At 32.3% G+C, this 13038-nt stretch overlaps 1 protein-coding gene across 1 annotated transcript in view; it reads right to left on the bottom strand.

Annotated features, from left to right (window-relative positions):
• Window positions 1-2152: 2152 nt before the first annotated feature.
• Window positions 2153-13038, bottom strand: part of LOC132721376 (transcription elongation factor SPT6-like) — a 30549-nt gene continuing 19663 nt past the window's right edge. The window contains 13 exon segments of the mRNA XM_060705668.1: window positions 2153-2548; window positions 3088-3223; window positions 3736-3977; window positions 4439-4683; window positions 5224-5384; window positions 6671-6774; window positions 7234-7377; window positions 7979-8067; window positions 8587-8765; window positions 9317-9465; window positions 11303-11450; window positions 11888-12095; window positions 12601-12728. Coding sequence (XP_060561651.1) covers window positions 2376-2548; window positions 3088-3223; window positions 3736-3977; window positions 4439-4683; window positions 5224-5384; window positions 6671-6774; window positions 7234-7377; window positions 7979-8067; window positions 8587-8765; window positions 9317-9465; window positions 11303-11450; window positions 11888-12095; window positions 12601-12728 — 2106 coding nt within the window. The 3' untranslated portion in view covers window positions 2153-2375.

The raw sequence follows: 13038 nt of genomic DNA, 5'->3' as shown, positions 1-13038 counted from the left end.
GCAAAATCAGGAGTTGTGTCATGCCCAAGAGCCAGGCCAGCATCTCAAAGCCACACTTTGTTTATAGTTGCGACTATGGTTTTGTCTGGTCTATGAATTTCTCATAAATGAATGGATTTTGTAACTATTGGGCTTATATATGTGTGGCATTTTGAGATCTATCACACCCAAGTTTGAAGCTCAAAGGTCAAGGTCACAGACTTCAAAACATAATTTTCTTAAAACAGATTATGAATGGTTGAGTCCAGTCAATGATTCTGTCCATCATGGATATATTTTGAAATAAATGCTACAATATACAGCAGCTTATTTAAGACATGTAGAGCACAGGAGTAAATCCAGCAGGCCAAAGGTCAGGGTCACACTTGGATGTTACAAGTAATTGTATATCTCGATGTATTGTTTAACAGTAAGCAATTTCCAGTCTGTAGTCATTCATGGGCAGATTTTTAAAAAGCTTGGCATAAATATGTGGTACTTAAAACAATGTGTGACAAGTGAGAACAAGTTTGTGAAACCTAAAACTTATAACCAAATTTTGTTTTTCTATTACTATTGCTTAATTTTGTAAAACTTATATCCTACCATCTTTGACATACACTGCAATGCTTTTACATATAATCAAAGAAAACATGGATATTTAAATCATAACACAATATCTCCTGGTTTTTATGACTTTTATTGCAATGAACATGAGTCCAATGATTCACGCAGCGCAACAATGAAAAAATATATTTATACAATACAAAATGCACGTCTTTAATTATTCAAGTGTAAAACCATTTACGAAAAGAATGTAAGCAACACAATGTTTGAACCTTTTCATGCTTGTTCAGCTTTCAAAAAGGACTATTTAATTTTTTCAAAATTAGTACTTAGTGAATAGCGAACAATGCAGAATATGAGCAGACAGCATGAACGTCTTGTCTGCACTGGTCACATGGGGAATAATATGAGCCGCGTCACAACAAAATCTACATAGTGCATTTGCGACCAGCATGGATCCAGACCAGCCTGCGCATCTGCGCAGTCTGATCAGGATCCATGCTGTTCGCTTACCAACTCTATTACAAGTAGAGAAACTGATAGCGAACAGCATGGATCCTGATCAGACTGCGGATGCGCAGATGCATGCTGGTCGCAAACGCACAATGTTGGTTTTGTCGTGACACGGCTCATATCTATTGCCTCCAGGAGGCCAAGGATTAAACCTTTAGTAGCTTTACTATTATTAATGACACAAGATGATAAATTACTTCAATTTTGTCTTCTTGACATAAAAATGTTGTGAAATTACAAAATGACGACAACAGATGAGCAGACTAATGGACTGTATCAAAGAAAATAAAATTACAAAAGCATATTTTTAAATTATCTTCCTGACACACTCAATCTCTGATAAATAAAGATTTGTAAACATTAAAGCCCTCTGCTATCTGAGAAAAATAAATATGTACAAAAAAGAATGATTCTAATGTTGATACATGCTGTAGTATGTACTTTATGAATGCTGTACACAGAAAACACACTCAACTTAATTGATTATGTTCTAGCACTTATTCCAGTCAAACAATAAAAAAAAAATGTTTGAAAAACAAAAAAAATTAACTGTTTTGCTTCCTGTAAAGTTTTTAAGGTAGACCATTTTTTACAGTATATTATGAAGAAATATTAGTCCTATTCTTTGTACATTTCAAAATATTAATATAAAACAACATTTCTAGAATTCATTGCCTAAATCATTTTGAAAAGATCAACTATACCCCTACACTCTTTAAACGTTATCTTTAACCAAGACAAAATGATGAACACTTAAAAAAAGTTGGGTTTTTTTTTCTAAACTTCAAAATCTTATCTTGCGTTAAGCTCCAGGCGAAAAATGTTCTCATTACAGAATATGCATGTAGAAAAATTACACACTCGATACATCCTGTACAAAATATTATTTCATATATTTTTTTCAAAAAAAGAAAAAAACTAAAGAAAACAAAAATACCTTCTTTCAATTCATATCACTTTTTCTTTTGCTGTACACATTAAATACGGATTCTTAAATAATAGTTGTTTAAATAGCAGACAGTTATTCCATCCCTATTCTACCGAATGGCCACATTTATTTAACACAATATTTTCAACATGTACACATATGCAACTACAGGCATATTCTATTTATAGCTCAGAATCAGCTTACTCTCCAACTCAGCCATTATATTACACAGAGCTACTCTGTCATTACATGTCCACAATTATTTCTGTACAAATTCAAGAACAATTTCATCTGTACACAGAAATTCCGTTTGTAAACCCTCTCTGTCTGATAAGACAAATATGTATAAAACATTCAGGAGTTTTCAAAAATCTCAAATATTCTATTTTTATCTCTCGTCAAACAATGGTGTGGCATCTCCAGCTGGGGACTGTTCCACACGTCGTGGAGATGGTCGTACAGCTGGACTACGTGGCGTACCTGGTGCCATCTTTTTATGTTTGGCCCACATTTCGGCCGCCTTGGCCCAATCTGTGCCTGCACTACCTCCTGGTTTAGCACCTGCAGAAAGATTAAAGAAAACTAATAACATGTTTGTTTACTTGATAACCTAAGTTTAACACCAAAAGTAGCTCAGTATAATTCTGATAAAAAATTATTAATTTTTTTTATACTTTTTTTGAAGAGATGGAATCTGGAAGTGTTCTTCTACAGCAGAAATTATCAATCATAACAACACTTATATACCACTATGTAATAAAAAGAGAATCAAAATACATGGTTTTCTAAATTTTAGCTCCCCAGCAGATGTCAGATTGCAGTGTTTTGATGTTCTTTCTCTTTTGTATCAAAGCAATGACCTTGTCCTTACAGTAAACCCAAGAAAAAATGTAGTAAATCTACCAGCATGCTCTATTGTAATCCCTGACAGAAAAGGCGGTAACTGGAGTGCAGGTAACTTAAACTAACACCTGCACTCAAAGCACTGTGCATTAATGTATATATGATTCATCTCAAACATATTTTCAATGAACAGGTCTTCAAACAATGACACAAGTATATATACCACAAGTCAACATGTAATTAGAAATATATCTTACCTGATGAAGATTGACCACTACTTCTAGGGGTTCTAGGTGTGGCACCTGGCCACTGAGATTTGGGGGTTGGTTGATATGACGGGGTTGCCTGACCAGCTGGGGTCATCATTGGTGTAGAACCCACTTGGTTTTGAGGCTGAAAAAACCCACAACAACATGATACAGCGAGTAAAATATGTCAAGTGTCAGTTGTTTGTTTGTTTGTTTCATTTAACGCCTTTTCCCAACAGTATTTCAGTCATATAGGCGGGTAGTTTCCTAACCATCGTTCCTGGAGAGTTACACCAGTACTAGACTACCTTCCTCCGTGCTAAACTACCAAAGCATCTCCCGGGGATCAAACCCACACCAGAGAGGTAACTGGATTAGAAGTTATCGACTCTAACCCCTCGACCACAGAGGCGGTCCAAATGTCACTGAATATTTGATATATATTTGTTATTAGAAGATAGTAAGTGGGGATTCTTTGGCTGTTATTTAAAATAAAGCATGGAATCTTTATAATATATTGATTCTTATATGTTCTATAAATTATAAGTACATTAATTGAAATGAATAAAGTACAAATTAGTAAAAGAGCAGCCAAAAACTATTTGATTATATTATTATAACCTATTTCAAATATGAACTAAGTAATAAAATATCTACCCTATAATTTAATCCTCCACTAAAACCACCAGCAAAGTTGCTACTAGAGGATCCTCCAACCTGTGGAGTATGTGGAGTGAAGCCGGTCCTTGGTGTGAAACCTGGCGTGAATCCAGGTGTAACTCTGGGTGTAACTCCGGGGGTAACCCCTGCAGGCGTCACACCAGCCACCTGGGCCAGGGTGTTGTAGATATTGCTAGGTAAACCTGCTGCTGCTCTCTGAATAGTAGCTGCATCCACACCTGTTACAAGAAAACATGGGGATGAAATATTTTAAGGAAAAAATGATGCACAGAAAAAATGATGTACTGTTTCCCCTTGAAGCAGTTTAAGACAACTACTTCTAGAGACCACCATTTTTAAATGAATTGAAACTGGTGAGTTCAAGTATGGGTCTTGACATTGTATGCCAAACCTAAATGTTACAATACACCAAGTCGAGTAGAACAGTCCCATTGTACTTTCAAATTCCTTGCATAAAACTGTTAACACAGGCAATTAATAATAGCTTAGTTCACATTTTGTATTCTACAAAATAAAACCTTGATGTAAGAAAAATATTCTTTAAATCATGACCAAATCATCGGACTATTACATAAAGCATCATCATTATAGTTGCGTCGTAAAATGTGGCTGTCAGTATCTCACAGGAAGACTATAAACTCAACTAGAATATTACATTTTATATTATAATCATACAAACCTTGTAGACTGAAATTTGGTGTTTGTCCGACAGGTGTCCTGTGACTGGGCGTGCCAACCAACGGGTCTCGGAAATGTTCCTTGAACCATCTCATCATTGAGTTTATTGAGTGGAAAGTTTTATGTCTATACCGGAACCCTTCTATCGTCACGGTGACATATTCATGACGTGGTTTTGTTCGAGGCATATAGGACAGCAGAAATTTACCTGGGTACTGTTTAGTTGAGCTCAAATAATATGGTATTCTAGAAAATGAAAAATTATAAATCATAATTGCTTACTATTGCTTCTTCCAACATAGTTGCTTCTAACTATAGTTGAGTTCAAACTTTCCCTAACTCCAATAAATGAAGTAGTATTGCATATTTTTAGTAATTTCAGTTGATTTTTCAATGCATCATTTCAGGTGTAAATCTACACATAAGAAGAACCACCCATGATCTGAAGTTAGCTGTATAGCTTTCTTACATGAAAAAATCCTAAGTCCATTGGGAGATTTGAACCAACAGTAGTGAGTGGCAAGTGGTTTGAAGTCATAGACTTGGCCAAGGACACCAAAAAAACAACATCAAAAACTAATCAGAAACTTCAAGAAAAACTGTCCAACTGTGGTTATATAAGGTTAATTTAACTAGATTTTAGACAAATGACCAAAAAAATAATAAGCTTTTTTTGTTTTGTTTTTTAAATAACAATGATGCTGTTACATGCCTAAAACACCCACACCATTCTAATGCCAGTACCTAATAAACAAGGGTTTGTAATCTGACAGGAAAAATATTTACCTAGATGGTGCCTTCTTCTTATCTTCATATAATTTCTTTTCCAGAATTTCCTTTTTACCACAGTCAGAGTCCAGGTAGTTTTTAAAGTTGATGATATCTCGAGCATGTGATGCTATTGGCTGAATGTAACGTGCAATGATTTCATCCAAATCTTCAAATTCCTGAAGTTAAACAGATAAAAAAAAATACATTAATGTAGAAACCAGATCTGGTAAATATTAGTAATGATGATTGTATGTCATTTTCTAACACTCTTAAATAGTGAAAATTACATCATTTTCTCCTCATATTATTATGCTCAGTAAAAATTATATAAACAAGATTATGTTTTAGAAAAACAAATGACTAAATCCTATTTTCTGTTGAAAAATAATTAAGTAATTGTGAAATCGTAAAAATTTGACTTTGAAGGTAAAAACTAAAAAGTCATTTAGAGGCTTTCGTCCAGCAATTAGTTGTCTCTAAGTAAGAAGGCTCTAATTTAGAGACGGAAACAGTAAAGATAAATGTTAAGCCTAGACAGAGGGACAGACAGACAGACAGACATAAACAATATTCCTAATCCTATAAAATGATCAATACAAAGGAAGAAATTACTCATAACTATGTTAAATGTGTCTAAGAGCCTTAGAACAGATTTTAACAAAACACAATACAGTAGAACTTCTATGAGTCGAACTTCCATTAGTCGATTTTCTCGATGTGTCGAAGTAAAATGAAAGTCCCGATTTTTTTCCTTATATATTCCTTAAAAAAACCTACTTATGAGTCGAGATTTTATGTGTCGAGTTTTTCGATGTGTCGAAGTTTTTCCGTGGTCCGTATAGAATAAATCTAGAACAATTTACCACAAATAAGCCGAAGTACTTCGATCATTTCGACATCTTCGATCTCAAGACATTTTTCACACCTTTTCTGGCCACGAAGACGATTTCCGATCAACTTTAGTGACAGGTATTAATTACACAGCCGAGTGTTCAAACAGCCTTTGTATGCGTTTAAATGTGTGAAAAAAATGCTTTAATCGTTACTATTTTAATTGCATTAGCGGTATTTTACAGTAAGAACTATCATTTGAGTACTTCCGTGACCCGGTGTCGCGTGATAATCACACGCGAAATAATTACTATAAGTTAAATCAATTTAGCCGTGAAAAATTACTTAACGTGTCATATTTATCATTGTATAATGTAAAATATCAGATTAATGAATGGAAGAAAAACATGAAATAGGTTGCGTTATAGATCTTATAAATAGGGCTAGTCACTGGTTGAAATTTGGTCATGAAATTCAGACCGATTCATGAGTCGAAGTCCCGATGTGTCGAAGTTTTTACACAAGTCCCTCCAACTTCGACTTACCGAAGTTCTACTGTATATGTGTGGATTAAGTTTCAAACTTAAACAAAACACAATATAAATATATATAGTTCAAGATTTCAACTAACTTCTCCCCCTATCAACAACGATGATCCCAAACTGAATGCATTTTCCTTGCCTTCCTCTTTGATATCTATATGATGTAAGACTCCTTCAGCCACCTTCCAGGTCACTGAAGAGACCCGCCCCCTGGAAACTAAAGTATACATGCCCTTTTAAATACATATACTTTTTACCCTGCTGAGTGACAGGTTCAAATAAAGACATATTTAAATTTAAAATTAACAGTTAAATAAAAATTTAAAAGGAGGTTTTTACATACATTATTAAATTGAAGATAAATAAAATTTTTCTCTTTTTGGTGAAAAATCTTGTTAAACAGCCCAAAGGGTTTGCCTTTTTTTTAAAGGGAAAATACAATGGTTTTAGTATTTTCCAATCAGTTTTGGCTCTGGGGTAAATTGGGGGGGGGGTTAGGGGGGAAAGGGAAAATCCTTTTTAATAATTTTTTAATTTGGTCAATTTCTGCTTAAATCTTAACTTTTTAAATAAAAAAGGTTTTGACAAGATTTTTAGTTCAATCGACAAAATTTAGGGTTATTTTTTTTTGTATTACAAAGAAATCAAAAACAAAGACAATGTTATCAACCTTTATACACTTACTGCCTGGGACGTATAATACATTCACCCTGGTCCATGTTAGATAAAATCTTCTCACATTCCTTGTAACCAATATTGTGAAAGTTAGGGTGAGCAATAACTCTCTTAATGTATGCTGAAATATAAAATCAAGAACAAATTAACACATTTTAACCATTCTTTTTAATTATGTTGTTTAAACTACATGACCAACAAACATGTGAATTTAACTTGCTTTTACTTATATATTATGTCTTGGCTTAGCACTTATTCTAGATAAATAATAAAACAAACAACTGACAGTTTTTTTTGTTTTTTTTTTGTTGTTTTTATTATGTGGAAACTATAAGTCAGAGAAAAAAATACGTTTATAGCCTTTATTCCACTGCATTGTAAAAGAATAAACATGGAGAAGAATTTGAACATATTTTACGTCAAAAGAATGAAACAAGTATTTCTTTGGTTATAAGAAATGGAACCTCCACTACAGGTAAATTTTGTTACATGAAATGGTATAGATTTCAAAGTCTAAACAAAACAGCTTTCATATCTTACTAGTTAAACACCAGAGGCCATGATCAAAGTGGAATTCACATAACAACCAGAACACAAAATTATTTTTCCAAATAATGTAACATGAATGTTTTCAACTGCAATAATTTTTCAAAATCAGAATTATATACATAACAATTTTGTAAGTACAGACTTTATAACAAGATGCAACATATAAACATTACATTGTCTAGCTTGTATTTTCTTCTTCTCTTCTTCATGTTCTGATTCATTCTTCTCTCTATCCATATCATAATATAAGTCTTTTTGTGGTCTGAAATTTCACACATAAAAATAAGAACTTTATCTCTGTGTTTATTGGATTCTCAATTTCTAACAGTTTTAAACATAATTTTTATGCCCCATCAATACAGTAATGATGTTTCATGAATTGTTTTATCTGAAGTGCACCTTGTTCTGAAAACTGGTAGATTAAAGACAGGTAAACCCAACAGATAAAGAGGAAGCCAACGATATTGAATTCTGTACAAAAAAATATATAGTTTTGCATCATGAAAAAGAAAGCAATATGCACAATTCCCAAACATTCGTACCTTATAATACTGTTATCTTTTGTATCAAACTGTTAATATCAAAATTCAATCAGCCTTAAATTACCATAGGAAAATTATAAGCATTACACCCTTTCAGTCATAATGCACAAATCTTTACTTAAACAGTTACTAGATACTACCTGTACAAACTTTATATTTTAATTTTTATGCCATGAATGTTTCTACCTTTTCCTGAGCTGAATATTTTTTCAAAATAAAGAAATATCACTATAACTTACTTCCATTGGTTCTCTTTATCTATGAGATCAGATGATTTGGTTGTAAGATCTACTGTAAATCTGTCAATATCAATCTTTATAATTCTTGAATGTACCATCATTCCAACCTGCAATATATATATGGTTACAAAAATCCTCATTTGAAACTTACTATTTACATATATTGTCGCCTTAGTGCCCTTAGTGCAGTAACGGGTTAACTCCTATTATATTATATAAGTAGTTAGCCAGTTACTGCACTAAGGTGATGATGTATCTGTTAATTATCAAATCATTGCCCTCGGGGCTATTATTCATTTTGCGGGCCGATTATCACCTTCTTGCCCTACTCTGCCGTGTATTAATCTCTTATTATCGAAGCATCACCCCCCCCCACATGCTCTTTCTAAATTCAGTTCAAACATAAATGTAAGCTTACAGACTGCTTCCTGGAGTTACCAGTACTGGTGACATATCAGAATGTATGCCATTTATAAACTCATAATTTCACCAAAAAAAACATTTGTTATGCCATTAACTCCCCCAAAAAGAAAATGGTACAAGAAAAAAAACGGGGGCCTTTTTTTCAAAAAGATTAAAACGCAATATCAGGGGGGAAAAAAGAAACAATTCTTTAAACCTCTGCCATCTGCCCAAACCCTAAAAATATTTATATTTCAAAAAAAACACATATTTTTTCAATTCTAGACTGCAATTCTCCAAGTGTAATTGAAATATAGAGTTAACTTACCTCACTGAGTTCAGGGAAGTCATTTTTATTACAGAATGGACACTGCCACAATCCAGTCTCCTCATTCCTGACGGGATCTGCCTGATCTAATTGTTCACCATGAGGCTTTCTATGAGCAATACCAGTGACACGTACCATCAATAATTTACCTGTTATATAACATACCTTCAATAATTTACCTGTTATATAACATACCATCAATAATTTACCTGTTATATAACATACAACCAATATTTTACCTGTTATATAACATACAACCAATAATTTACCTGTTATATAACATCCCATCCATATATTACATGTTATATAACATACCATCAATATATTACATGTTGTATAACATACCATCAATATATTACATGTTATATAACATACCATCAATATATTACATGTTGTATAACATACCATCAATATATTACATGTTGTATAACATACCATCAATATATTACATGTTATATAACATACCATAAATAATTTACCTGTTATATAAGATACCATCAATAATTTACATGTTATATAACATCCCATCAATATATTACATGTTGTATAACATACCATCAATATATTACATGTTGTATAACATACCATCAATATATTACATGTTATATAACATACCATCAATAATTTACCTGTTATATAACATACCATCAATAATTTACCTGTTATATAAGATACCATCAATAATTTACCTGTTATATAACATACCATCAATAATTTACCTGTTATATAACATACCATCAATAATTTACATGTTATATAACATACAATCAATAATTTACCTGTTATATAACATACCATCAATAATTTACCTGTTATATAACATACCATCAATATATTACATGTTATATAACATACCATCAATAATTTACCTGTTATATAACATACCATCAATAATTTACCTGTTATATAACATACCATCAATAATTTACATGTTATATAACATACCATCAATAATTTACCTGTTATATAACATACCATCAATAATTTACCTGTTATATAACATACCATCAATAATTTACCTATTTTATAACATACCATCAATAATTTACCTGTTATATAACATACATAGTTGTTTAGTCATATAAGTATCATGTACCATCAATAATTTACCTCATATAATATACAATCAATAAAATACCTGTTATATAACATTCAATCAATCAAATATCTGTTATATAACATACAATCAATAAAATACCTGTTATATAACATACAATCAATAAAATATTTGTTATATAACATACAATCAATAAAATATCTGTTATATAACATACAATCAATAAAATACCTGTTATATAACATACAATAAAAAAAATACCTGTTATATAACATACAATCAATAAATTTTGTTTGTTTGTTTGTTTTGGGTTTTATGTCACATCGACACAGTATAGGTCATATCGTGACATTCCAGCTTTACTGGTGGAGGAAGACCTCAGGTGCCCTTCCGTGCATTATTTCAGGCACGAACGGGCACCTGAGTAGAACCACCGACATTCTGTAAGCTAGCTGGATAGACAATCAATAAATTAATTTACCTGTTATATAACATAAAATCAATAATTTACCTGTTACATAACATATATAGTTGATTAGTCAGAAGTGAAAGGAATAATATGTCCAAATACACATGTTATCACTTATATTTTATTTAAGTTCTAGTATATGCAATCACTTTATCAGGTACCAAACACGTGATTTTACAAATTAGTGTAACAATACTACATGTATGGCGTAAAACAATCTTGCTGAATTGTTAAACAGTGATGTCCTGCTTAAAGCTTCAAATGTATTTGAAACAAAGTTTTTATAGTTTAAGGAATTCAGTATCAAAATGCTATAAATTAGTACTCAATGTTAGAATCTGGCCCAGCTATATTTGGGTTATAACTGATTTGCCCCCAATATTAGAGTTACAGTAAATTTTTGTATCAAATGTGGTGCTTGAAAAGCTCAAAAATGGGAAATAAGAAGGAAAATATTTACCAATATAGAATGTGTCTGGGGTTTCCTTGGAGATCATGTTAAACCTTTCCTCATTGGTTGGAGATCTGTATGGTGTTCTCAGATCCTTGTATCTGTGATTTAATTCTGCTCTTATATCATACAATGTGATATGTTTGTCTCCATATCCCTGCAAGTATCAACATAGATCAATCTTTATTTGTACTTGGCAGACCCGTACTCAAGATATAATTATGTAGAATCCCCAATATTGTGTCCAGAGAGATGGTCAAACCATGATTCAACAGAACTTGAGTGACCAACAATTACACCACTTAATTTATATACCAGTAAAGACTATTGTAAATTTGGGAATACTGATTGTTATTTCTGGGGGTTTCAGTATGAAAATGCTAAATTTTATCAAACAATAGTAAATAGGTTTCTTGGTTTTGTTTTTTCTCGTTTGAACAAGCCTATATTTTAATCTAGGTATACCGCATAGTAGCTACCTTAGAAAACTTCCTGCATTCTTTATCAACATTTTTTTAATTCACCTTTTTCTGTTTAAAACTATTTCAGAAGACACACACTGACTGAAAAATTCATATATAAAACCATACAAACCTGTCTCTCCAATTCTTCTGCAAAAGCATCTAAATCAAGATCTTTCAAACGTTCAGGGCTCTCTAAGATTTCTTCGAGAGCACCAGCTGGGTTGGCATCTTCAGCCGTGTCATCATATTCCAATGCGTCAACAGCCATCTTCCTGGCCCACTCATAATATTCGGGATGTACACGAGATCCGTCCAACACTTCAACATATGCTTCCGTACTAAATATAAAACATAAAATATATTTACTACATAGCAAAAATGTTTGTCATCAATTTAAAACTTGAAATATTGAAATGTAAGCCTGGAATCTTGAATCAATTGCATTTAGGCAAGCACCAGTATGGTTTTATCGCCATGTTTCTGTTTCTCAGCTTCACTTGTAGAAGTAGACATGTGATGCACAATTTTATTTTCGTGTACCATTTATTTTATTACAAGCACAACCTGAATGAAAGACAGAACCTCTAAATTATCATAAACCGGCCAAATGAATTCATTGCATCAATAAATTTCATGCTCCAGTATGGATTTGAACACACAACACTCAATCTAACATCGATTTTCACCCCGGAAACTGTAAATGCTCTACTATGGATATCTTAAAATTCCAGTTTTTCGTTCAATTTTAAGGATTTAAATCAAATTAATTTAAAAATGCCATGACTTTTCAATAAATCTTTATTCAAAAACTCCATCTCTGGCAAGAATTGTGTGATATAATACCTGTCTCCAAGAGAGTTTGTATCAATCTTGATGAAACCAGCACAGTTTATGAACACTTTAGGACCCATTCTACACAGTGTGACAAGATGGGTTCTATTCTCCAAACGGTAACTGTTCTGTCTTAATGTCTAAAAATAGAAACAAAACACAGCATGAGAAATACAACAATGTTCAGACTTCAGTTCACCTGAAGCAAATGCATTTTGTAGATAAAGTTTATCTATCTAGGCTTTACTGTAATGGTACTCTGACCTTATGTAAATCACATGTGTTTATTTCATGGCTTATAAAGACACCAGGGTTGTTTATTATAGTCTGTTGCGGGAAATGTAACAAAACACCTTGTTTTGCTTTTTTCCACTTACACATTTTATAAGTTACAACTAAAAATTTTGAGCCTTATATATTTTGACATATCATTATGCCAAGAAGATGTAA

Source organism: Ruditapes philippinarum, unplaced genomic scaffold (assembly GCF_026571515.1).
Source record: "Ruditapes philippinarum isolate M1 unplaced genomic scaffold, ASM2657151v2 ctg197_1_1_1_1, whole genome shotgun sequence".
In the NCBI taxonomy this organism is placed as follows: Eukaryota; Metazoa; Mollusca; class Bivalvia; order Venerida; family Veneridae; genus Ruditapes; species Ruditapes philippinarum.
The sequence above is the reverse complement of the archived record's forward strand: the minus strand, read 5'-3'. Positions and strand labels throughout refer to the sequence as shown.